The sequence below is a fragment of the Myiozetetes cayanensis genome, unplaced genomic scaffold (assembly GCF_022539395.1).
Source record: "Myiozetetes cayanensis isolate MyiCay16 unplaced genomic scaffold, myiCay2020 scf490, whole genome shotgun sequence".
NCBI classification, from domain to species: domain Eukaryota; kingdom Metazoa; phylum Chordata; class Aves; order Passeriformes; family Tyrannidae; genus Myiozetetes; species Myiozetetes cayanensis.
The window spans coordinates 1-23025 of record NW_026087732.1 but is presented as its reverse complement, the minus strand read 5'-3'; the positions used below and the strand labels follow the sequence as shown (position 1 = coordinate 23025).

The following is a 23025-nucleotide window of genomic DNA, read 5'->3' as shown; positions in this document are numbered from 1 at the left end:
CTCCCTTTAAAGATCCTCCCAAATCCCGTCCAGTCCCACCCGGGGACCCCAAGAGTCCCCCTCAAGGACCCCAAACCCCCTCAAGGACCCCAAACCCCTCCTCACATCCTCGCTCCGATCGGCGCCGCCAGGGACCCCCGTGTGAACATGGCGGGTTCTGGCCACGCCCCCTTCGCTTTAGGCCACGCCCCCTCCCACACAAACCACGCCCATATCTTCGATGCCACGCCCACTCCCGTGAGCCCCGCCCCTTGAGCTGCCAATCAAACGCCCCCTCCCTCCAAAATCCCCCGATCCCTCCCCACGGGGTCCCTCCACGCGGTATCCCCGATCCTTCCTCTCTCGTCCTCTCTCTCTCCCCGGTCCCCTCCGGAGGAGGGACCGGGAGAGAGGGACGGAGGGAGGGCGTGATCGGGGGTCGTGATGGAGGCGTGATCAGGTCCCTCCCCCTCTCCCTCCCCCAATCCCTCCCCCCTCCCCAGGGCGGCGATGGCGGCGATTCGCAGCGTGAAGGTAGCACGGATTCCCTCCCCCTCCCCACGCACTCCACTCGTGGGGGGCTGTTTTGGGGGTCTCCCCACTGACCCCTCTCTTTGTGTCCCCCCTCCTCCAGGGTCTGGTGGCGCTGGTGACGGGCGGTGGCTCCGGGCTGGGCCGGGCCACGGTGGAGCGGCTCGTGGAGCGGGGGGCACGCGTGGTGCTGCTGGACCTGCCCGCGTCCCCCGGGGGGCAGCTGGCCAAGGAGCTGGGCGAGCACTGCGCCTTCGCCCCCGCGGACGTGAGTGGGGGGTGGGAGTGGGTGCCGGGAGGGGTTCTTCTGGTCTGGTGCCCCCCCCGACCGGCGTGTCACCACGTGGAGCCCACGGGTGGGGTCCCCACCCCGGCACGGGAGCCGCCCTGGAGCCCCCTGGGGACAGTGGCACTCAGCGTGGGGACAGGTGTGGAGCCCACTGGGGACAGTCCCACTCAGAGTGGGGTCAGGCCTTGACCCCGCTGGTGACCTTGACCGCTCACTGGTGACAGTTCCACTCAGAGTAGGTGCAGCCTGCACCCCACTGGGGACAGTCCCACTCAGTGTGGGGACAAGTCTGGACCCCACTGGTGACAGTCCCACTCAGAGTGGGGACAGGTCTGGACCCTGCTGGTGACCTTGACCCCCCACTGGTGACCGTTTCACTCAATGTGGGGACAGGCTTTGGCCCCGCTGGTGACCTTGACCCCCCACTGGTGACAGTCCCACTCAGTGTGGGGACAAGTCTGGACCCCACTGGTGACAGTCCCACTCAGAGTAGGTGCAGCCTGGACCCCACTGGTGACAGTTTCACTCAGTGTGGGGCTTTGACCCCACTGGTGACCTTGACCCCCACACTGGTGACAGTTCCACTCAGAGTAGGTGCAGCCTGGACCCCACTGGTGACACTCCCAGTCAGAGTGGGGTCAGGCCTTGACCCCACTGGTGACCTTGACCTCCCCACTGGTGACCTTTCACCTTCAATGTGGGACCATCTTGACCCTTCCCCGGTAACCTTGACCCCCCCACTGGTGACCTTGGCCCCCCACTGGTGACCTTTCCTCCTCGATGTGGGACCACCTTGAACCCCCTGTGATGTCCCCAAGTGGCTGTGGGGCCCCCGTGACCCCACGGGTGACCGAGGTGGGGGGGGGTGTGATACCTTGACCCCCACTGGTGACGTCCCACCACGACCCCCCCAATGCTGCCCCCCAGGTGACCTATCCCCCACCCCCACGTGGGGGTTCCCTGACCCCACTGACCCCCCCAGGTGACCTGACCCCCCCACGTGGGGGTGACCTGACCCCACTGACCCCCTCAGGTGATGTGCCCATCCCACGTGGGGGTTCCCTGACCCCCCCCGATGTCCCCCCAGGTGACCTGACCCCCCCACGTGGGGGTTCCCTGAGCCCCCCCATAATGTCCCCTCCCAGGTGGGGGTTCCCTGAGCCCCCCCATAATGTCCCCGCAGGTGACGTGCCCGTCCCGGGTGGGGTTCCCTAACCCCCCCCATCCCAGGTGGGGTTCCCTGACCCCCCCCGATGTCCCCAACAGGTGACGTGCCCGTCCCAGGTGGGGTTCCCTGACCCCCCCCGATGTCCCCGCAGGTGACGTGCCCGTCCCAGGTGGGGGTTCCCTGACTCCCCCCATCCCAGGTGGGGTTCCCTGACCCCCTCGTCCCCGCAGGTGACGTGCCCGTCCCAGGTGGGGTTCCCCAACCCCCCTGTCCCCCCCGGAGGTGACGTGCCCGTCCCAGGTGGGGGTTCTCTAGATTCCCCGGTGACGTGCCCGTCCCAGGTGGGGTTCCCTGACCCCCCCCATGATGTCCCCGCAGGTGACGTGCCCGTCCCAGGTGGGGTTCCCTGACCCCCCCCATGATGTCCCCGCAGGTGACGTGCCCGTCCCAGGTGGGCGCGGCGCTGGGCGTGGCCCGGGAGCGGTTCGGGCGCCTGGACCTGGCCGTGAACTGCGCCGGGATCGGCATCGCCGTCAAGACCTACAACAGCAAGAAGGACAAAGTGCACGACCTGGAGGACTTCCAGAAAGTCATCAACGTGAGTGGGGGGTGCAGGGGATCCCTGGGTGGGGGTGGGTTTGGGGTGTCACTAGTCAATGGGGCAGGTGGGTCAGGGGGTCCTGGTCAGTGGAGCTGGTGGGTTTGGAGATCCTGGGCAGTGGGGTGGGTTTGGGGGTCCCTGGGTGGGGGTGGGGGTTTGGAGGGTCCCTGGTCAATGGGGCAGGTGGGTCAGGGGTCCCTGGTCAATGGGGTGTGGGTTTGGGGGTCCCTGGATAGTGGGGTGGGTTTGGGGGTCCCTGATCAATGGGGCAGGTGGGTCAGGGGTCCCTGGTCAATGGGACAGGTGGGTTTGGGAGGTCCCTGGGCAGTGGGGTGGGCTTGGGGGTCCCTGGGGGGGGGTGGCTTTGGAGGGTCCCTGGTCAATGGGGCAGGTGGGTCAGGAGGGTCCCTGGTCAATGGGGGTGGGCTTTGGGGGGTCCCTGGATAGTGGGGTGGATTTGGAGGGTCCCTGATTAATGGGGCAGGTGGGTGAGGGGGTCCCTGGTCAATGGGGCAGGTGGGTCAGGGGGTCCCTGGTCAGTGGGGTGGGTTTGGGGGGATCTCTTGTTAATGTGGTAAGTTTAGGGGGTCCCTGATCAGTGGGTGAGTTTGGGGGATCCCTGATCCACGAGGTGAATGTGGGGGGTCCTTGGCCAACGAGATCATTCTGTTCTTGGGGTGTCCATGGCTGTGGGGTCTCTGTGGGTCCTGGGTGGTCCCATCCCAGCACAGGGAGGGGCCATGGGGTGTCAGACCCCCTCCTCAAGCCCCCTTCCCTCCCTCCCTGCCCAGGTGAACCTGGTGGGCACGTTCAACGTGATCCGGCTCAGCGCCCAACTGATGAGCCAGAACCAGCCCGACCCCGACGGGCACCGCGGGCTCGTGGTCAACACGGCCAGCGTGGCCGCCTTCGAGGGGCAGGTGAGGGACCCCCGGGACCCCCCCGGGCCATGGAGGGGCTGGACACCCCTCAGTGCCACCCGTGTCCCCTCCACAGGTGGGGCAGGCGGCCTATTCGGCCTCCAAGGGCGGCATCGTGGGCATGACCCTGCCCATCGCCCGGGACCTGGCACCACTGGGGATCCGCGTGGTCACCATCGCTCCTGGTATGGACTGGGGGGAATGGGGGGGGTAAATGGGGGGGACACAGACCAGTTATCCCTGCTGGGCATCCACGTGGTCACCATCGCTCCTGGTATGGACTGGGGGAATGGGGGTAAATGGGGAAATGGGGACACAGCCCAGTTATCCCTGCTGGGCATCTGTGTGGTCACCATCGCTCCTGGTATGGACTGGGGGAATGGGGGGGTAAATGGGGGACACAGACCAGTTAACCCTGCTGGGCATCTGTGTGGTCACCATCGCTCCTGGTATGGACTGGGGGAATGGGGGAAATAGGGGGTAAATGGGGGACACAGCCCAGTTAACCCTGCTGGGCATCTGTGTGGTCACCATCGCTCCTGGTATGGACTGGGGGAATGGGGAAATAGGGGGTAAATGGGGGGACACAGACCAGTTAACCCTGCTGGGCATCTGTGTGGTCACCATCGCCTCCTGGTATGGACTGGGGAATGGGGGAAATAGGGGGTAAATGGGGGACACAGACCAGTTAACCCTGCTGGGCATCTGTGTGGTCACCATCGCTCCTGGTATGGACTGGGGGAATGGGGGTAAATGGGGGGACACAGACCAGTTAACCCTGCTGGGCATCCACGTGGTCACCATCACCCCTGGTATGGACTGGGGGAATGGGGGAAATGGGGGCACTAGGGGGGACACAGCCCAGTTATCCCTGCTGGGCATCTGTGTGGTCACCATCGCTCCTGGTATGGACTGGGGAAATAGGGGGTAAATGGGGAGAAAATGGGAGGGCATAGCCCAGTTATCCCTGCTGGGCATCTGTGTGGTCACCATCACTCCTGGTATGGACTGGGGGAATGGGGGAAATGGGGGCACTGGGGGGGGAAGGGGGGCACAGCCCAGTTATCCCTGCTGGGAATCTGCGGGGGGTGCTGGGTGGGGGCACTGATGGGGGATACACCCCCCAATTCACCCCCTGCCTTGGGGGATCCTCAGGGTGGGGACCCCCCCCGATTCACCCCTTGTGTTCGGGGTTCCTCAGAGCCCCCAGTACGGACACAGAGGGCACCGTGGGGTTAATCGAGGTGGGGGCTTCCCCCGATTGCCCCCCGGCTCTGTGCCCCCCAGGGCTGTTCTCCACCCCTCTCCTGGCGGGGCTGCCCGAGCGGGTCCGGACCTTCCTGGGGCAGCAGGTGCCGTTCCCGTCGCGCCTCGGGGACCCTGCCGAGTTCGCGCACCTGGTGCAGGCGCTGGCCGAGAACCCCATGATCAACGGCGAGGTCGTGAGGCTGGACGGGGCCCTGCGGATGCAGCCCTGAGAGCGGCACCCCCGAACGGGGGCGGGGACACCGGGATGGGCACGGACACCAGGCTGGACGCTCCAGGACGGGGACATGGACTGGGGTCACCCCCCATGATTGGGGAGACCCCCCTGAGTGGGGAGAACTACCCTCCCGAGTGGGGATACCCTGGGATTCGGGGGCAAACCCCGGGAATGTGGCCATGAGGCACCTCTGGAAGCCGGGACACCCCGCGATGGGGTCCCTGCCCGGGTGCGGAGACGCTGCCTGGGTGTGGGGGACCATCTCGAGCCGCCGGGTGTGGAGATCCCCCCGGGACCCCCCGTGTCCCTCCTGTCCCCTCCTCCCGGCGCAATAAAGGGGGTTCCTCCCACGTGTCCGTGTCCTGCGCTGCCCCGCCTCCCCTCGCTCTCCATTGGTCCGCGGCGCTGTCAATCTCAGCGTCGCCACACGCGATTGGCTGGGGCGGGTGGGTGGGGAGGTTAAACCCCGCCCCTCCCCGAGGCGCTTTTGGCGCGCCCGGAGTTCGCCTCTGATTGGCTGAGGGTGGTGGGCGTGTCTTAGCCTCTCTCCTCGGTCACCGATTGGCTGAGGCGCCTGTCATTCCGGAGTGGGAGGGGCGGAGGGGGCGAGACCGGCGCTGATTGGGAGGGGAGGAGGCGCTTCCGGCGGAAGCGGCGCGTGAGGGAGAGACCGGGAGCGGAACCGGGACCGGGACCGGGAACCGGGAACGGGGATCGGGAACAGGACCGGGACCATGAACATCCGCAACGCGCGGGTCGGTGGCCTGGGGGCAACCGGGGACTGGGGAGGGGTCGGGAAGGGGGCACCCTGGGGGCCTCTACAGGGGGACTCTGGGAGGGGGGCCGGGGGGCATCTGAGGGGGTGGGCCTCGGGGTGGGGGGCTGTGAGGGGGCACCGGGCACAGCTGGAGGGTCTGGGGGGCACACGGGCGTCTCAGGGGGTTCTGGAAGGGAGTCCGGAGCCTTCTGGGGGCTCTGAGGGGGTCCTGGGGGCCTAGAGCAGCACACGGGGCTCTTGGGGGGCTCTTGGGGGTGCAGGGCCTCGGGGAGGGGGATGGGGGCTGGGAGGGGTCCCGGGCTCTCGGGGCGGTTCTGAAGAGCCCTCCCGGTGCCCCCCAGCCCGAGGACCTGATGAACATGCAGCACTGCAACCTGCTGTGCCTGCCCGAGAACTACCAGATGAAATATTACTTCTACCACGGCCTCTCCTGGCCGCAGGTGGGGCCTGGAACCCCCGGGATAGCTGGAACCCCCGGGATAGCTGGAACCCCCCGGGATAGCTGGAACCCTCCCGGGATAGCTGGAACCTCTCCCGGGATAGCTGGAACCCCCGGATAGCTGGAACCCCGGGATAGCTGGAACCCCCAGGATAGCTGGAACCTTCCGGGATAGCTGGAACCCCCGGGATAGCTGGAACCTCCCGGGATAGCTGGAAACCCCCGGATAGCTGGAACCCCAGGATAGCTGGAACCCCCGGGATAGCTGGAACCTCCGATAGCACCCTGGGACCCCTGTAGCCCTCCTATAGCTGGACCCCCTTGACCCCTATGAACCCCTCCATAGTCTGAACCCCCGCCCCCCGTGCACCTCCTCCGGATGTGCCCCCAGCTCTCCTGACCCTCTGTGCCCCCTAAGTCCCCTGTAGCCCCACCGGGACCCCCCATGTCCCCCTTATGCCCCCCCGACTCCTCTGATCCCCTGTGCCCCCTTGTGGCCCCCAACCCCTGTGCCCTCCCAGCCCCCTGTTCCCTGACCATGCCCCCATGCCCCCCTGTGCCGCCCTGACCCCCCTGTGCCCCCTGACCTGTGCCCCTTACCCCCATGTCCCCTGTGCTCCTCCAGACCCTCTCTGTGCCCCCAGCCTCTCTGTGCCCCCATGTCCCTCGTGCCCTTCTGATCCCCTGTGCCCCCCATGACCCCCCTGTGCCCCCTCAACCCTCTGTGCCCCCCATGTCCCCCTATGTTCCCCTGTGCCCCCAGACTCCTCTGATCCCCTGTGGCCCCCAGACCCTGTGCCCTCCTGGCCCCATGTCCCCCATACCCCTCCCAGCTCCCCATGTCCCCCGTGTCCCCCCATGCCCCCTGACCCCCATTGCCCCAGCTGTCGTGACCCTCTGTGCCCCCATGTCCCCCGTGCCCCCATGCCCCCTGACCCCCGTGCCCCCATGTCCTCCTGTGCCCCCATGCCCCTGACCCCCGTGCCCCCGTGCCCCCAGCTGTCGTGACCCTCTGTGCCCCCATGTCCCCTCGTGCCCCCATGCCCCTGACCCCCAGTGCCCCCCATGCCCCTAGCCCATGTGCCCCAGCTGTCGTGACCCTCTGTGCCCCCCCGTGCCCCCATGCCCCTGACCCCATTGCCCCCATGCCCCTAACCCTCGTGCCCCCAGCTGTCGTACATCGCCGAGGACGAGAACGGCAAGATCGTGGGATACGTCCTGGCCAAGATGTGAGTGTGGCTGGGGCCTGCCCCTTAGCCCGGCTTTGGGGGCTCTGGGGGTTCTCCCGAGGGGATTTGGGGGTCTCAGCCCTCGACCCCCCATCCTCGTGCAGGGAGGAGGATCCTGATGACGTCCCCACGGACACATCACGTCCCTGGTAAGGAGGGGGTTTGGGGGGTCCTAGAGGGGTTTGGGGGGGCTCTTGGAGTAGGGGAGAGGGTTTGGGGGCTCCTTGAGAGGGTTTGGGGGCTCCTTGAGGGAGTTTGGGGTCATCTCAGGGGAGTTTTGGGGGGCTCTTTGAGGGTCTCTGGGGCCTCCTCAAAGAGTTCAGGGGGAAGGGCTGAGCGTTCAGGGTGGGCTTTGAGGGGGGTCGAGGGGGGCTCTTGGAGGGTTTTGGGGGCTCCCTGAGGGTCTTTGGGGGCCCTTTGAGAAGTTTTGGGGTGCTCTTGGAGGGGCTCTGAGCGTTTGGGGTCCGCTTTGAGGCATTTGGGGTCACTTGGGGGGGGTCTTTGGGAGGCTCTTGGAGGGTTTTTTTTTTGGGGGGGGCTCTTTAGGGGTCTTAGGGGGGCTCCTTGAGGCTCTTGGAGGGGGTCAGAGGGTTTGGGGAGGGGGGGCTGCTGTTTCCTGGGTGGGGTTTTGGGGTTCTCCATCCCTTTTTTAGGGTCCCCCAGGGGTTTTTAGGATTTTTCATCCCATTTTTGGGTCCCCCAGACCATAAATGCTCCCACCGGTGCCTGGGTGGGTTTTGATGTTCCTGGGTGGGTTTTTGGAGGATTTTGGAGTCCCCTTTCCCATTTCTGGGGTCCCCCATCCTGTTTTCGGGGTCTCCCAAGGGTTTTTAGTGTCCCCTCATGCCATTTTTGGGTTCTCCACCCTGTTTTTGGGGTCCCTCATCCCATTTTTGGGCTCCCCCTCCCCCAGGCAGTCAAAAACTCCCGGAGGCGCCTGGGTGGGTTGGGGTGCCCTGGGGGGTTTTTGGGGTGTCCCACGCCATTTTTGGGGTCCCCCACCCCATTTTTGGGGTCCCCTATCCCGTATTTGGCCCCCCCAGGCCGTGAAGCGCTCGCACCGGCGGCTGGGGCTGGCTCAGAAGCTCATGGACCAGGCGAGCCGGGCCATGATCGAGAACTTCAACGCCAAGTACGTCTCGCTGCACGTCCGCAAGAGGTGAGACCCCCAGAGCCCCCCTTGAGCCAACAAGCCACCCCCAGAGACCCCAGCCCCCTCAGAGCCCCCTGAGGCCAACAAACCGCCCCCAGAGCCCCCAGCCTCCCGAGTCCCCCTTGAGGCAACAAACCACCCCCAGAGACCCCCAACCCCAGAGCCCCCCTGAACCAACAAGCCCAGAGACCCCCATGAACCAACAACTCACCCGGAGCCCCGCCTTGAACCAACAACCCACCCCAGAGACCCCAAACCCCTCAGAGCTCCCAAAATAACCCCCATTGTGTCCCGGGCAGCAACCGAGGCAGCTCTGCACCTTTGCTCCAACACCCTCAACTTCCAGTGAGTCTGGGGGCGTTTCTGGGGGCTGGGGGAGTTCTGAGGGGTCTGAGGGCACTGTAGGAGGTTTTGAGGGGATTTGAGTGGGAGCCTGAGAGGGCTCTGAGGGGTTTGGGAGGATTTGGGGAAGTTCTGGAATGGTTTTGGGGGCTTCTGAGGGGGTTGGGGGCTCTGAGAGAGGTCTTTGGGGGTTCTGGGGGAATTTGGTGGGGCCTGAGAGGGCGCTGAAGAGGTTTTGGGAGTTTCTGAGGGGGTTTGGGGGGCTCTGAGAGGGTTTTGGGGGTTCAGGGGCTTTTGGGGGGTGTTGGTGGGTTTGGGGGGTTCAGGAGAGGGGTTGGGGGGGGTTCAGAGCAGCTCTGGGAGAGTTTTTGGCCATGTAAGGACACAAAAAGGGGAATGGGCTGGGATGGGGAGTGGGGAGCACCCCAAAACCGGCCCCCTCATCCCAAAACCCGCTCCCCAAACCCCCCCAAACCCGGGGCCCCCCAGGATCAGTGAGGTGGAGCCCAAGTACTACGCGGACGGGGAGGACGCCTACGCCATGAAACGGGACCTCACCCAGATGGCAGACGAGGTGAAGCCCCCCCAGAAACCCCCCCAGGACCCCCCAAAACCCTTTCTGGGACGGGGGGAGGCTCTTCTAACCCTCATTGCCCCCAGTAACCCCATTGCCCCCCCAGCTGAGGAAGCAGGTGGAGCAGAAGGAGGCAGGGGCGGCCCCGGCCCCACCAGGCCCCCGGGGTGGGAGGGGTCTGTGGGTCAGGGGAGCCCCCACCCCCCTCGGGGCCCCCACGAGGACAGGGGGCGACAGCAAAGACGTGAGCGAGGTGAGCGAGACCACCGAGAGCACCGACGTCAAGGACAGCTCCGAGGCCTCCGACTCGGCCTCGTAGGGACCCCCCGGGGTCCCCCAAATTCCTGGGACCCCCCTTGGTCCTGGGGAGGGAGGGGAATAAAGCCCCTTCCTTTCCAGCCTGTGCAGTCTCTGTGTGTGGCCCCGGGCTGGGGGCGCTCGTGGCGGTAAGAAGGGGTGTGGGGGGGTTAATTTGGGGGTGTCGGGGGGGCTTAAAGGGAGTCTCGCCCCCTTTTCCCACCCCCAAAAACCGCGGGGGCATCGGGAAGGGGAGCGGGGGGCGGGGCTTCGCTGTGGCTTCGGCTCCTCCCCCGCTCTCTGATTGGCGGGGGCGTGGCCTGGGCTGCCCCCTCGCTCTCTGATTGGCCGGGGCGCGCAGTGACGGCGCCGCCATGCGGGCCGAGCGGCCGCGGCTGCTGAGCCGGGACGAGGCGCTGGCGCTGGGCCGGGAACGGGACCCGAGCGGGGCCGGGACCGACCCGGGCACGGACACCGACACGGACACCGACACGGGCTGGCGCCACGCCTGCCACGTCCTGCTGCACGCGCCGCTGCCCCCCGGGGCGCCGCCGCCCCGACACGCCGTGCTGGTGAGTGGGGGGCGGCGGCGGGGACGGGCATCGGGCCGGGGGTGGACGGGGAGGGAGGGGGGTCTCGCCGCTGACAACCCCCACCCCCGTCCGGGCGGGTCGGGTTCCCGGGGCTGTGCCCGCAGATACAGCTCGGAGGGGCGGTTCGGGGTCCCTGCAGCTGCAGCTGCGGTTCGACGGGCGGGTCGGGATCCCGGGGGGCGGTTCGGGGTCCTGGGGGCGGTTCGGGTTCCTGGGGGTCGGTTCGGGATGCCGGGAGTTTCCCGGGGGTTGTTCCCGGTTCTAAGCGCCCTTTCCCAGATGCAGCTGCGGTTCGACGGGCGGTTCAGGGTCCCGGGGGGCGGTTCGGGGTCCCGGGGGCGGTTCGGGTTCCCGGGAGTTTCCCGAGGGGTGTTCCCGGTTCTAGGCGGCCTTTCCCAGATGCAGCTGCGGTTCGACGGGCGGTTTCGGGTTCCCGGGGGCGGGTCGGGGTCCTGGGGGCGGTTCGGGTTCCTGGGGTCGGTTCGGGATCCGGGAGTTTCCCGGGGTTGTTCCCGGTTCTAAGCGCCCTTTCCCAGATGCAGCTGCGGTTCGACGGGCAGGTCGGGATCCCGGGGGCGGGTCAGGATCCCGGGGGCGGATCGGGATCCCGGGGCAGGTCGGGGTCCCGGGGGCAGGTCGGGATCCCGGGGGGCGGGTCGGGGTCCCGGGGGTGTTCCCGGTTCTAAGCGGCCTTTCCCAGATGCAGCTGCGGTTCGACGGGCGGTTCGGGTTCCCGGGGGGGCTGGCGGAGCGCGGGGAGCCGCTGGAGGCGGCCCTGGGCAGGAGCTGCGGGAGGAGCTGGGCCCGGGGGCGGCCGCGCTGCGGATCCAGCCCCGCGACCACCGCGGGGCGAGGGCGTGGCCACGGCGAGGGGGCGGGGCCGGCGCTGAGGGGGCAGGGCTTGTGACGCACCTGTACGAACGGCGGCTGCGATTGGAGGAGCTGGAGAGCATCGAGAGGGGCGGGGCCAGGGCGGCCGAACACGGGCTGGAGGTGGGGGGATCGGGAATGGGGGGAACGGGAATGGGGACACCGGGAATGGGGACACTGGGAACGGTGGGGAACGGGAATGGAGACACCGGGAATGGGGGGGATCAGAAATGGGGGAACGGGAATGGGGACACCGGGAATGGGGACACTGGGAATGGGGGAGGACACCGGGAATGGGGCAATCGGGAATGGGGGGAACGGGAATGGGGACACTGGGAATGGGGACACCGGGAATGGGGGGAGACACTGGGAATGGGGACACTGGGAACGGTGGGGAACGGGAATGGAGACACCGGGAATGGGGGAACAGGAATGGGGGAACGGGAATGGGAGGGGGGACACCGGGAATGGGAGGCAACGGGAATGGGAGGAACACTGGGAATGGGGGGGACAACGGGAATGGGGGGACAACGGGAATGGGGACACCGGGAATGGTGGGTGGGGACACTGGGAATGGGGGACATCGAGAATGGGGGGGGACACTGGGAATGGGGGTGATACTGGGAATGGCGGTGGGAGAACGGGAATGGGGGGAACGGGAATGGGAGGGGTGAGAACCGGGAGCAGGCTGGAGAGCAGGGGACGGGGGGATATAGGGGGTGTCTCTGTCACTGTGGAGGTGTCCCCGTCACTGTCCCTGTCCTGTGCGGGGTTCATCCGGGCGTGTCCCTGTCACGCTGGGGGAGTCCCTGTCCCTCTGGGGGTGTCCCTGTCCCTCTGGTGGTCCCTGTCCTTGTGGGGGTGTCCCTGAGGCGGTGTCCCTGTTCCTCCAGTGGTCCCTGTCCTTGTCAGGGTGTCCCTGTCACTCTGGGGGTGTCCCTGTCCCTCTGGTGGTCCCTGTCCCTGAGGGAGTGTCCCTGTCGCTGTGGGGGTGTCCCCGCGGGGGTGTCACTCGGGGGTCGCCCCTCCCCGCAGGTGCAGGGGCTGGTCCGTGTTCCGCTCGGGGAGGGGCTCCGGCCCTTCCTCCGGAACCGCTTCGCGGGGGACGCGCGGGAGCAGCTCCTGGGGGTCCTCTCGGCCCTCGGCATCGACCCCCCCCCCATCGAGGACCCTCCTCCCATCGAGGACCCCCCGGAGCCCCCCCCGCAGCCGGGGCAGCCCCTCCCCCCCGCCGCAGATGAGGAGGGGGGTGACCCCACGGAGTAGAACACCCCAAAACCCACCGGGGGAGGGGAGGCTGGAGTTAAGGGGGGGGCCTTTTGTAACCCCAATAAATCTTTATTATAATATATTTTTAGATATAAAAAGAAAACTTTACAAGTTTTTGAACCCAAAATGTACAAAAATGGTCAGGAAATGGTTGTGTTTCTCCCCGTGTGTGTGTGGGAGGGGGAATTGGGGGGACACCCCCCGCTCAACCCCCCAGTGTGGTGGAGATGGGGGGGATTTTGGGGGGGTTCAAGGCCTTCAAACACCCTGAGCTGTGTTGGGGGCCCCCTCAGCCCCTCGTTACCCGCAATGCCCTGGGGGGGGAGGGGGTGCAGCCCCCCCAAATCAGGTCCTGCCCCCGGTGGGGTCCGTGCGTCCCTCGGGGGGCTCCTCAGCCAGAACCTCTTCCACTCCACTGCCTGGGGGGGGCACAAATCAGCCCCCAGGAGGGACTGGGGGGGTCAGGGACAACTGGGGGAGGTTTTGGGGTCCCCCCCGGGGTTTGGGGGGGTTCAGGGTCCCCCACAGGTTTTCGGGTTCCCCCTGGGTTTGAGAGGGATTTTGGGGTCCCCCCGCAGGGTTAAGGAGGTTTTGGGGTCCCACCCTGGGTTTGGGGGGAGGTTTTGGGGTCCCCTCCAGGGTTAAGGGAGTTTGGGGTTTCTCCCCCAGGTTTTGGTGTTTCTCCCAGGTTTGGGGGAAGTTTTAGGGTACCCCCTGGGTTTTTGGGTACCCCCCGTGTTCTGGGGGGATTTGGGGTTCCCCCCCAGGTCTTAGGGGGTTTGGGGTTCCCTCCTAGATTTTGGGGGGGGGTTGGGTTTTCCCCCTGGGTTTTGGGTTTCCTCTGGGTTTTGGGGTTCCCCTCTGGATGTTGGGGGTGGGGTTAGGGGTTCCCCCAGGGTGCTGGAGGGGTTTTGGGCCCCCTCCAGGTTTTGGGTGGGGGTTGGGGTTCCCTCAGATTTGGAGAGAGGTTTTGGGGTCCCCCCAGGGTTGGGGGAGGTTTTGGGGCAGTTTTGGTTTCCCCCGGGTTTTGGGGGGGTTTTAGGGTTCCCCGGGTGCTGGGGCGGTTTTGGGGCTCCCCAGGGTTTTGGGGGGGTGTTTAGGGTTCCCCCCAGATTTGAGGAGAGGTTTTGGGGGTCCCCCAGGGTCGGGGAGGGGGGGTCACTGACCGTCCCCATCGTCCGGGATCTCCTGCACGTCCTCGTCGTCGTCCTCGATCACCACGCAGTCCTCGCCGCTCTCACTGGGGGGAGGGGGGAGTTGGAGGGGGGAGTGAAGCTTTGGGGGTCCCCCCAGAGCTCCCCTGACCCCCCCAGGGCACGACTCACCTGTCAGGGGGGCCCTCAGCCCCCTCCCCCAGCAGGTAAAACTGGAGTGGGTTGGGCCAAAGCTCCTCCTTGATGATCTGGGGGGGAACAGGGGGGGTCAGGGGGTACTGGGAGGGTTCCTGGGAGCACTGGGGGGGCACTGGGAGCACTGGGGGGTCATTGGGAGCACTGGGAGGTTACTGGGAACACTGGGAGGGTTCCTGGGAGCACTGGGAGCACTGGGGGGGGGTCACTGGGAGGTCACTGGGGGGTCATTGGGAGCACTGGGAGGGTTCCTGGGATCACTGGGGGGGTTCCTGGGAGCACTAGGGGGTCACTGGGGGGTCACTGGGAGCACTGGGAAGTCACTGGGAGGTCACTGGGGGGTCATTGGGAGCAATGGGGGGTCACTGGGAGCACTGGGGGGTCACTGGGAGGGTCACTGGGAGCACTGGGAGGGTCACTGGGAGGTCACTGGGGGGTCATTGGGAGCACTGGGGGATCACTGGGACCACTGGGACGGTTCCTGGGAGCACTGGGGGATCACTGGGATGGTTCCTGGGAGCACTGGGGAGTGTTACTGGGAGCACTGGGGGGTTACTGGGAGCACTGGGGGTATCACTGAGAGCATTGAGGGGGTCACTGGGAGCGGTCACTGGGAGCACTGGGGGTCACTGGGAGGGGTCACTGGGAGCACTGGGGGGTCACTGGGATGGTTCCTGGGAGCACTGGGGAGTCACTGGGGGGTTACTGGGAGCACTGGGGAGTGTTACTGGGAGCACTGGGGGGTTACTGGGAGCACTGGGGGGGTCACTGGGAACAGGGAGGGTTCCTGGGAGCACTGGGGGGGTTACTGGGAGCACTGGGGGATCACTGGATGGTTCCTGGGAGCACTGGGGGGTTACTGGGAGGGGTTACTGGGAGCACTGGGGGGTCACTGGGATGGTTCCTGGGAGCACTGGGGGGTCACTGGGGGGTTACTGGGAGCACTGGGGGTATCACTGAGAGCAGGGGAGTGTTACTGGGAGCACTGGGGGGTTACTGGGAGCACTGGGAGATCACTGGGAGCATTGAAGGGGTTACTGGAAGGGGTCACTGGGAGCACTGGGGGGTCACTGGGGGGTTACTGGGAGCACTGGGGGGTTACTGGGAGCACTGGGCTCACCTCAGCCACTCGGTCCCCCGCAGGGAAGCTGTGATCCCCAAACCAGGCGAAAGAAGCTGCGGGGGCCGGGGGGGCCCTTGTGGGGCCGGGACCGGGGGTCCTGCCCCTGCCACCACCGGATCGGGGTCGAGTGGGACACCAGGTGACCTGGGGGGAGGGGAGCACATGGGGGGGTCACTGCAGACCCCCCAAACCCCTCCTGGGGCTGGGGGATCTGGGGGAGCCCCCCCTGCACCCCGAGGGGTCTAAAATAAAGCATCTCCTGAGGGGAGAAACTTCTGCACCCACAGTTTGGGGGGCCCAGGGGTGATTTTGGGGACCCTTCTCACCCCAACTCTGGGGGTCCCAGGGGTGATTTTGGGGACCTTTTTTACCCAAATTTGGGTGTCTCAGAGCTGGTTTTGGGGGACCCTTTTCACCCCCATTCTGGCAGTCCCAGGACTGGTTCTGGAGTCTCTTTTTCACCCCCACTCTGGGGGTCCCAGAGCTGTTTTTAGGGACCCTTCTCACCCCCACTCTGGAGGTCCCAAGGGTGATTTTGGGGACCCTTTTTATCCCAAATTTGGGGATCACAAGGCTGTTTTGGTGGAATTTTTCACCCACAGCTTGAGGGTCCCAGGGCTGTTTCTGGGGACCCTTTTCACCCCCATTCTGGCAGTCCCAGGGCTGGTTTTGGATCTCTTTTTCACCCACGGCTTGAGGGTTCTGGGGCTGTTTTTGGACACCCTTTTCACACCCAGTTTGGGAGTTCCATGGCTATTTTTGGGGACCCTTTTCTCCCCCAGTCTGGGGGTCCCAGGGTGATTCTGGGGACCTTTTATCCCCAATTTGGGGGTCCCAGAGTTGTTTTGGGGGGCCTCTTCCACCCCAACTTTGGGGGGCCCTTTTTGGTTTTGGGGACCCTTTTCACCCCAAATTTGGGGGACCCTTTTAACCCCAATTCTGGCAGTCCCAGGGCTGGGTTTGGAGTCTGGTTTTCACCCACAGTTTGAGGGTCCCAGAGCTGTTTTTAGGGTCCCCACTCCGGGGGTCGCAGAGCTGTTTTGGGGGACCCTTCTCACCCCCACTCTGGGGGTCCCAGGACTGGTTTAGGGTCCCTTTTCACCCCCACTCTGGGGGTCCCAGGGCTGTTTTGGGGGACCCTTCTCACCCCCACTCTGGGGGTCCCAGAGCTGTTTTGGGGTCCCCTCACCCACCGGAGGGGCCTCGCACGAACTCCTTGGCCACGACGTCGTTCTGGAAGTAGGGGTTGACGCTGAAGAAGAAGCGGATGCGGCACCCGGGGCGGCTCTGCCCGAACTCCTCCACCTGCAGGGCCCACCCGTGTCACTTTTGATGGGGTGGGGGGGTCCACACCCCCCTAACCCCCCCCCTCAGCCCCCCCAGGGCACCTGCAAGCTCGTCATGTAGCTCAGCGCGTCCTCGTCGCGGTCGCTGATCATGGCCGAGAGCTGCGGGTGGTTCAGGAACTGGGGGCTCTGGGGTCAAGGAAAGGTGGGGCTGGGGGTTCCCCCCCTCCCAAACCCCCTCCCAGCCCCCGTGCCCAGGATACGGCGGTGACCCAGAAGCCGGGGATGTGCTGGATGAGGCGGTTGCGGCGCTGCAGGTGGGGCCGGCGCCGGAGCCCGAAGCGCGCGCGGAGCCGGCGGAAAGCTCGGGCGGCCTCCTCCTCCACGGCCTCGAGCTGCAGCTGCACGGCCTCCAGGGCCGCCAGGTACCGCCCTGGGCCTTCCTCCTCCCCCTCCTCCTCCTCCTCCTCCTCCTCGTCCTCGCCCACCGAGATCACCGCGCTCTCCTCGGCCTCCTGGCACTTGGGCACTGGGACATCCAACGAGTCCGGGACCTCCACGGGCCCCGGGAGCCCCCCCAGTTCTGGGAGCACGGGGCCACCCTGGCTCTGCCCCACACGGGCCGTGGGGGTGGGCTCCAGGCCCCCCAGGACAGCCCTGGTGGGCTCCAGACCCCTCAGGACGTCCCTGGTGGGCTCAGTGGTCGTCTCCAGACCCTCCTCCTGCTCTCTGTCCCACTTCACATGGCTGGTAACGGTGCTCTCCAGGCTCCCCTTGGGCCTCACGGTGGTCTCCAGACCTGCCAAGATCTCCCTGGTGGTCTCCATGCCCTCCCTGGTGGTCTCCAGGCCCTCCCTGGTGGTCTCCAGGCCCCCGTTCCTGCTCCTCTCCCAGTCCAAGCACTGGGTTCCCGTGGTCTCCACACTCCCCCTGGCTCTCCCGGGGGTCTTCAGCCCGGCCTTGCGCCTGCTGGTGGTCTTCAGGCCCCTGCTGGTGGGGGGAACGTCGCTCTGCAGCCCCCCCTGTGCCTTGCTGGTGGTCTCTGAGCCCCCCTTGCTCCTCCTGCCCTGCTCCAGGCACCGGCTCACGGCCGTCTCCAGGCTCCCCCTGCGCCCGTTGGTGGTTCCTGGGACCTCCCTGGTGGTCTCTGGGCTCCCTTTGGATTCCAGTGGGGTCTCCAGACCCCCATTTTCTTGCTCCAAGCAGTGGCTGATGGTGGTCTCCAGGCTCTCCTTGCACCCATTGGTGGTCTCCAGACTCCCTACAGCCCCTCTGGTGGTCTCCAGACCCCTGTTTTCTTGCTCCAAGCATGGGGTGATGGCTGTCTCCAGCTCTCCTCTTGGCTCCATGGTGGTCTCCAGCCCCTTCTTGGGGGTCTTCAGGCACCTCATTGGGGTTTCTACCCCTTTCTTGAGGGTCTCCATCTCATCCTTGGGGGTCTTCTCATTCCCAGGGGTCTCCATTCCCTCCTTTGGGGTCTCCATCCCCTCTTTTAGAGCCTCAATCCTCTTCACTGGGGTCTCCATCCTCTCTTTTGGGGTCTCCATCCTCTTCACTGGGGTCTCCATCCCCTCTTGTGGGGTCTCCACCCCCTCCTTTGGGGTCTCCATCCCCTCTTGTGGGGTCTCTATCCCCTCCTTTGGGGTCTCCACGCCCTTCACTGGGGTCTCTATCCCCTCCTTTGGGGTCTCCACGCCCTTCACTGGGGTCTCCACCCTCCTTTGGGGTCTCCATCCCCTCTTGTGGGGTCTCCATCCCCTCTTGTGGGGTCTCCATCCCCTCTTTTGGGGTCTCCATCCCCTCTTGTGGGGTCTCCATCCCCTCCTTTGGGGTCTCCATCCCCTCCTTTGGGGTCTCCGGCCCCTCCTGCGCTCTCCGTTCCGCCGCCAGGGGGCGCTCTGGCGCCGCCTCCCCGCGCATGCCCAGACCCGCCGCTCCCGCCCCGCGCGCGCGCGCCGCGGCCCTCACCGGGGTGGGGGGGACGGGAGCTCTCCCGGCGCGGGGGAACAGCGGCGGTGGCGGTGGCGGCGGCGGGGCCCGTCCCGCTGCTCTCGTCCAGGCGGCGGAGCTTGGCCGGGGACGGCAGGTCGGGCCCGGGCCCGGCCCCGCTCATGGCGCGGCGGCTCCGGGGCCGCAGCGGCGGCTGAGGGAGGTGGGGGGGGAGGGGAGGGGAAGCGGGAAGAAAAAGCGCGCGCGCCGCCGCCGGAGCCCCGCCCACTCACCCCGCGCGTGCGCGCTGCCGCCCGTCACCGGCCGGGTTGCCGTGGCCACGGGCGTCACGCGCGCAGGGCGGGAAAGCGGCGGCCAATGGGAGCGCGCAGCTTTGGCGGGCTCGAGGGAGCCCCGGGAAAGGGAGGGGCGCGCACGCGCACAGCGAGGAGCGCACGTGCAGGCGGCGCGAGAGCCCCGCTGTGAGGGGACAGGCCACGCCCACCCCGTGAGGGGACGGGCCACGCCCACCGCCCCCATGAGGGGATTGAGGGGCGAGGGGGTGAAGGGACCCCCCCCCCCCAAGGAGGGGCCGAGGGGGGAGCAAAGGGACTCCCAGGAGGGGCTGGGACCCCTCTCGATGTCACCTGAGGGGCTGGGACACACCCCACAGTGACCCCAGGTGAGCTGGGACCCCACCCTGCTGTCACTTAAAGGGCTGGGACACCTCCACAGTTGAGTCCAGGTGGGTTGGGACCCCCCCCCCGCTATCACCCGTGGGGCCTGGGACCGCCACCCTCCATGAGTCCTGAGGAGCTGAGGAAACCCCCCCCCATGTCACCTGAGGGGCTGGGACCCCCCATCCTCCCCCTATAAGTCCAGGTGAGCTGGGACCCCACCCCAGCGAGTCCAGGTTGGATGAAACCCCCTCGAGGTTACCTGAGTGACCTCGAGGAGGATGAGACCCACCTTAAGGGGCCAGCCCCCGTGAGTCCAGAGGGCTGAGACCCCCAGCTGCTCCAAGGGGCTCAGGACCCCCCCGTTCTTCCTGAGGGGCTCAGGACCTGCTCCCCAATGCTCCCATAATTATTATCCCCCAGATACTCAGGACCCCCCGTGGAACACATCCCCTCTGTCACAACACAGCACCCACGACATGGCACCGAAGGTGAGCCCCTCCCACCCCTAAAGGGATGCCAGTGCCCCCTCCCCACCTCCCGGGGGATTTTGGGATTTTGTCACCCAGAGCCCCTTCCCCTCTTCCCGGGGGGGGGCTGTTTGTCACCCAGAGCCCCCTCCCCACGTCCCGGGGGGGGGGCTCTGTTTGTCACCCGCGGGCCCCGTGACCTTTGCTGGGACCTTTCCCGGGGCAGGAAACGGCTGCGACAGCGATGGGGAGGGGTGTGAGACTCCAGCCCCCTCACAACGGGGACAGACAAACCCCCCCTCCCTGCCCTGCACCAAAACCCCCTCAAAGCCCCCCCCACGACAAGAACTCGGGGACACCATCGTTCCATGGCTGTATGTACACAGGGGCACCCCAACACCCGGGGGGGGTCCCACACAGTGACCGAGCCCCCCCCTCACCCCGGAGGAGGCAATTTGGGGGTGCCCATCCCACAACTCACCCCCCCCTCCCCTCCCAGACCGATTTGGGGAGGGGGGTCCCACTTTCTCAGGGGTGAAACCAGGGGGTGTGTGTGTGAGACTCTGGGCGGTGACAATGCTTTAGGGGGGGGTGGGCAGTGACAATTTGGGGACACCCCCCCCTCACGTGAGCCAGGCCAGCGCCAGGTACAGCCCCAGGGCCAGCGCGGCCGTGGGACCCCCCCCGTCCCCCCCCCACGCCACGGGCACCAGCACGGCCAAGGCCAGGACCACCCCGCAGCCCCCGCAGGCTCCCTAACCCCCCGCGCCCCCTGCCCCGCGGCGCCGCGCGGGCACCACCAGCGCCCCCTCCAGCGGCCCCCCCCTGCCCAGCAGCACCGGGGGGCTGCAGCGACCCCCCCCCTCGTAGCGCAGGGCCATCTCGTTGGCCAGCGACGTGTTGGGGGCCCGCTCGGGCAAAGGGGCCCCCGTTCCGCGGGGGGTCGCTGTCGCCAGGGTCCCCCGCAGCCGGCGCAGGTGGGACAGGTAGAGCTGCTCCAGCTCCCGCGCCACCGCCTCGTCCTCGGCGGCCTGGGGGGGGCACAGTTTGGGGACCCCCTTCCTTCGGGGGCTGAAGGGGTGGGGGTACCCCACGTGCTAGGGGACACCCCAGAATTTGGGGTTGGGGGAGGGGTTTGGCTCACCTGTGCCGGGAGCGGTGACTCCGCATCCGGGGGGGGCGGTGGGGAAGGGTCGGGCTCTGTTGGGGAGAAAAGGGGTGAGGGACCCCCAAAACTGGGGGGGCACCCCTAAATTTGGGGGAGGTCCCCAAAACGGGGGGGACCCCTAAAATGGGGGGGCAATACGTACCTGTGCCGTGCTCGGGGGTGAGGGCTGCACATCCTCCGCCTCCTGCGGCCTTTTGGGGGGACATGAACGAGGAGGGGGTCATCGGAGAGGACCCCGTTCCCCCCCCCCCCAAATTAGGGGTGGGGGCAGCATCTGCTCCTCCCCAAAACTGTGACCCACATTCGGGGACCGAGGGGAGCCCGGGGAGGGGGTCCAGGCACGCGCCACAGCCCACCCCCCCAATTTCGGGGGGCACATGCGGAGGGTGGGGAAGTTTGACCTCATTTTTGGGGGGGGTCCCTCATGCAGATTTAGCTTCTCCCCCCCTATCCAATCTCTTACCTGCCCTTCCCAGGCCTCATCCAGCTCCCGAGGGGGGTGGGCGGCTCCCCCGCGCCCCCTCCCCTCCCGCCGGGAGCTCCCCGCCCCCGTGTGCCCCCCTTCCCCGGGGGTCCCAGGGCCAGTACTGCCGCAGGCAGGTCAGGGGCAGCCCCAGAGCGTCGGCGAACAGGACCCGCCGGGACCCCGGGGCCGGGGGCGCGGGGCCATCGAGGTCCCCCAGCCCGAGGGGGGCGCGTGGGGGCTCAGGGACCCCGGGGGGCGGCGCAGGGTCCTCCGTGAGGAAGGGGAGCGGCAGGGGCGAGGCAGGCGGGGCCGGGGGAGTCACGGGGGTCGTGGGGGTCCCGGGGGTTCAGGGGGTCCCGGGGTCCGGGGGGCGGGCAGGGCCCCCCGCGCGGGGCACGCCAGGAGTCCGGCCAGGGAGAGCCGGGGCGGAGGCGGGAGCGCGGGCCATGGCGGAGGGCGGGGCCCGGGCCGGAGAATGGGCGGGGCCACGGCGGAGGGCAGGGGTCTGCGGTGGACGCGGGGGCGGGGTCTAAGGGAATGGGCGTGGTCTGATGGAATGGGCGGGGTATGACGGGGGCGGAGCCTGGGGGAATGAGCAGGGCCGGGCCGCGGAAAGGGGGCGGGGCCTGTTCGGAGGGGCAGGACTTTGGCTCACTTCGGGCGTGGCAGGAGAGGGCGTGGTTTGAGGTGTGTGGGCGGGGCTTGAATGGTGAAGGCGTGGCCAGCAGGGGTGGGGGCACGCGGTGGGGGGGCATTAAACGGGCCCTCCACCCCAATTCCCCCCTCCCCCCGGCTCTTGTGGGTGTTTTGGGGTCCTGGAGCTCTTCTTGGAGTTTGGGGGTCCCCAGCGGGTGGGGGTCACGAAGGGCGGATTAAAGGGGAGGGCAAGGTGGGACAGCACTTGAACTGGGGCACTGGGGGTCAAACGGGGTCTCCGCGGATTCCTGAGCCCCCCCAGTTTTTTTTGGGGGGGAGCCCGGAGACTGGGAGGCCCCCGGTGGGTGGGGGTCACAAAGAGGGGGTTAAAGGGTCCCTCCTTTGGGTCTGCACCCCCGGGGGTGCACGGGGAGTCCCTTTGCCCCCCCCCCGCCTCCCCCCCAAAGGAACCTCAACCTCCTTTCCCAAACAAGTGAAAGTTTGGGGCGGTGCCGCTGCCCCCACCATGGGGAGGGGGCGGAAGAGGAGAGGTGTGAGGATTTTGGGGGGGGGCCCAGGCCCCCCCCAGGTGTGGGAGGGGTCTCTGACATCACCGGGAGGGGGCATAAAAAGCGGGGTGCCAGGGCGGGCAGCACTCGGGGTGCAGCCGGTGAGCGGGATTTGGGGGGCTTTAGGGGGGGGCTGAACCCCCACACGTGGCACGAGGGAGGGTTTGAGGGTCTTCACAAGGGGGCCCCACACGTGGGCACAGGGGCTGGGGCTGGGGTCCCCGTGGGGAGGGGGTTCCATTGAGGGGAGGGGGAGCAGAGCCCCGAGGTGGCCGCGTCTGTTCCACCCCCCACCCCAAAATCCTCCCACCTCGCATTTCCTGCCGGCTCAGGGCGAGTTTCACGTCGCTTCGAGCCGGGGAAGTCCCGGGGAGGGGGGGGGAGAGCCCCCCCAAAAGTGGGGAGGGGTCCCGGGCACTGCACCCGCAGCCGCTCTGGGGTAAAACCCGCCAAATTCGGGGCTGGAAAGCATCAAAAAGTGACATTAACCCAGCGGGTTTCAAGGCTGCTTTGGTGGCAAAAAGGGCAAAACTCGGGGCCTGTGGGTGGAAAAAGCCCCTCCCGAAATATGGGGTGCGGGGAGGGGGGGGGTGGTGTTGTCTGGGGGTTTTGCCCTTTCTGAACGGTTTTTAGGGGTTTGGGGCCGTTTTGGGGTCATTTTCCGGCTTTTCGGGGGGGGTTGAGCTGCTTTTTCCGACGGCGTCATTTCGGGGCGGTTCGGGGAGTTTGGGCAAGTTTGGGACGGGACGTGGGGAGGGGGGATGGGATGGGCCCCCCCCCCGCTTTGGGGGTCCCCCCCAAGGGTTCAGGGCCCGGGGTTTGGGGGGTTCATCCATT

The 23025-nt window shown here is 67.1% G+C and overlaps 4 protein-coding genes across 5 annotated transcripts; 3 read left to right on the top strand and 1 right to left on the bottom strand.

Annotated features, from left to right (window-relative positions):
- Nucleotides 1–473: 473 nt before the first annotated feature.
- HSD17B10 (hydroxysteroid 17-beta dehydrogenase 10) lies at nucleotides 474–5331 on the top strand. Of its 2 annotated transcripts, none has more exons than XM_050331163.1 (6): nucleotides 474–513; nucleotides 614–778; nucleotides 2346–2565; nucleotides 3360–3488; nucleotides 3565–3673; nucleotides 4776–5331. In XM_050331163.1, exons 1-6 carry the CDS (start codon nucleotides 490–492, stop codon nucleotides 5152–5154), a joined length of 1026 nt encoding a protein of 341 aa, XP_050187120.1. In that variant the 5' UTR covers nucleotides 474–489; the 3' UTR covers nucleotides 5155–5331. The 2 variants fall into 2 exon arrangements, with proteins under 2 accessions (XP_050187120.1, XP_050187121.1); XM_050331164.1 differs by having other exon boundaries at nucleotides 2401–2565; nucleotides 4776–5103.
- A 283-nt stretch (nucleotides 5332–5614) lies between these two features.
- LOC126648343 (N-alpha-acetyltransferase 10-like) lies at nucleotides 5615–9884 on the top strand. Its single transcript, XM_050331165.1, is given in 10 exon segments — nucleotides 5615–5726; nucleotides 6091–6189; nucleotides 7359–7417; nucleotides 7522–7538; nucleotides 7541–7566; nucleotides 8461–8576; nucleotides 8870–8876; nucleotides 8878–8915; nucleotides 9402–9486; nucleotides 9593–9884. Coding segments are annotated over 10 exon segments (681 nt in total). The 5' UTR covers nucleotides 5615–5705; the 3' UTR covers nucleotides 9806–9884.
- A 273-nt stretch (nucleotides 9885–10157) lies between these two features.
- LOC126648345 (U8 snoRNA-decapping enzyme-like) lies at nucleotides 10158–12597 on the top strand. Its single transcript, XM_050331167.1, is given in 4 exon segments — nucleotides 10158–10355; nucleotides 11077–11125; nucleotides 11128–11369; nucleotides 12282–12597. Coding segments are annotated over 4 exon segments (720 nt in total). The 3' UTR covers nucleotides 12513–12597.
- LOC126648344 (testis-specific Y-encoded-like protein 4) lies at nucleotides 12550–18427 on the bottom strand. The gene is given in 8 exon segments (XM_050331166.1): nucleotides 12550–12934; nucleotides 13682–13755; nucleotides 13841–13917; nucleotides 14985–15029; nucleotides 15031–15131; nucleotides 16181–16292; nucleotides 16376–16453; nucleotides 16537–18427. Coding segments are annotated over 8 exon segments (1908 nt in total). The 5' UTR covers nucleotides 17884–18427; the 3' UTR covers nucleotides 12550–12860.
- Nucleotides 18428–23025: the final 4598 nt, after the last annotated feature.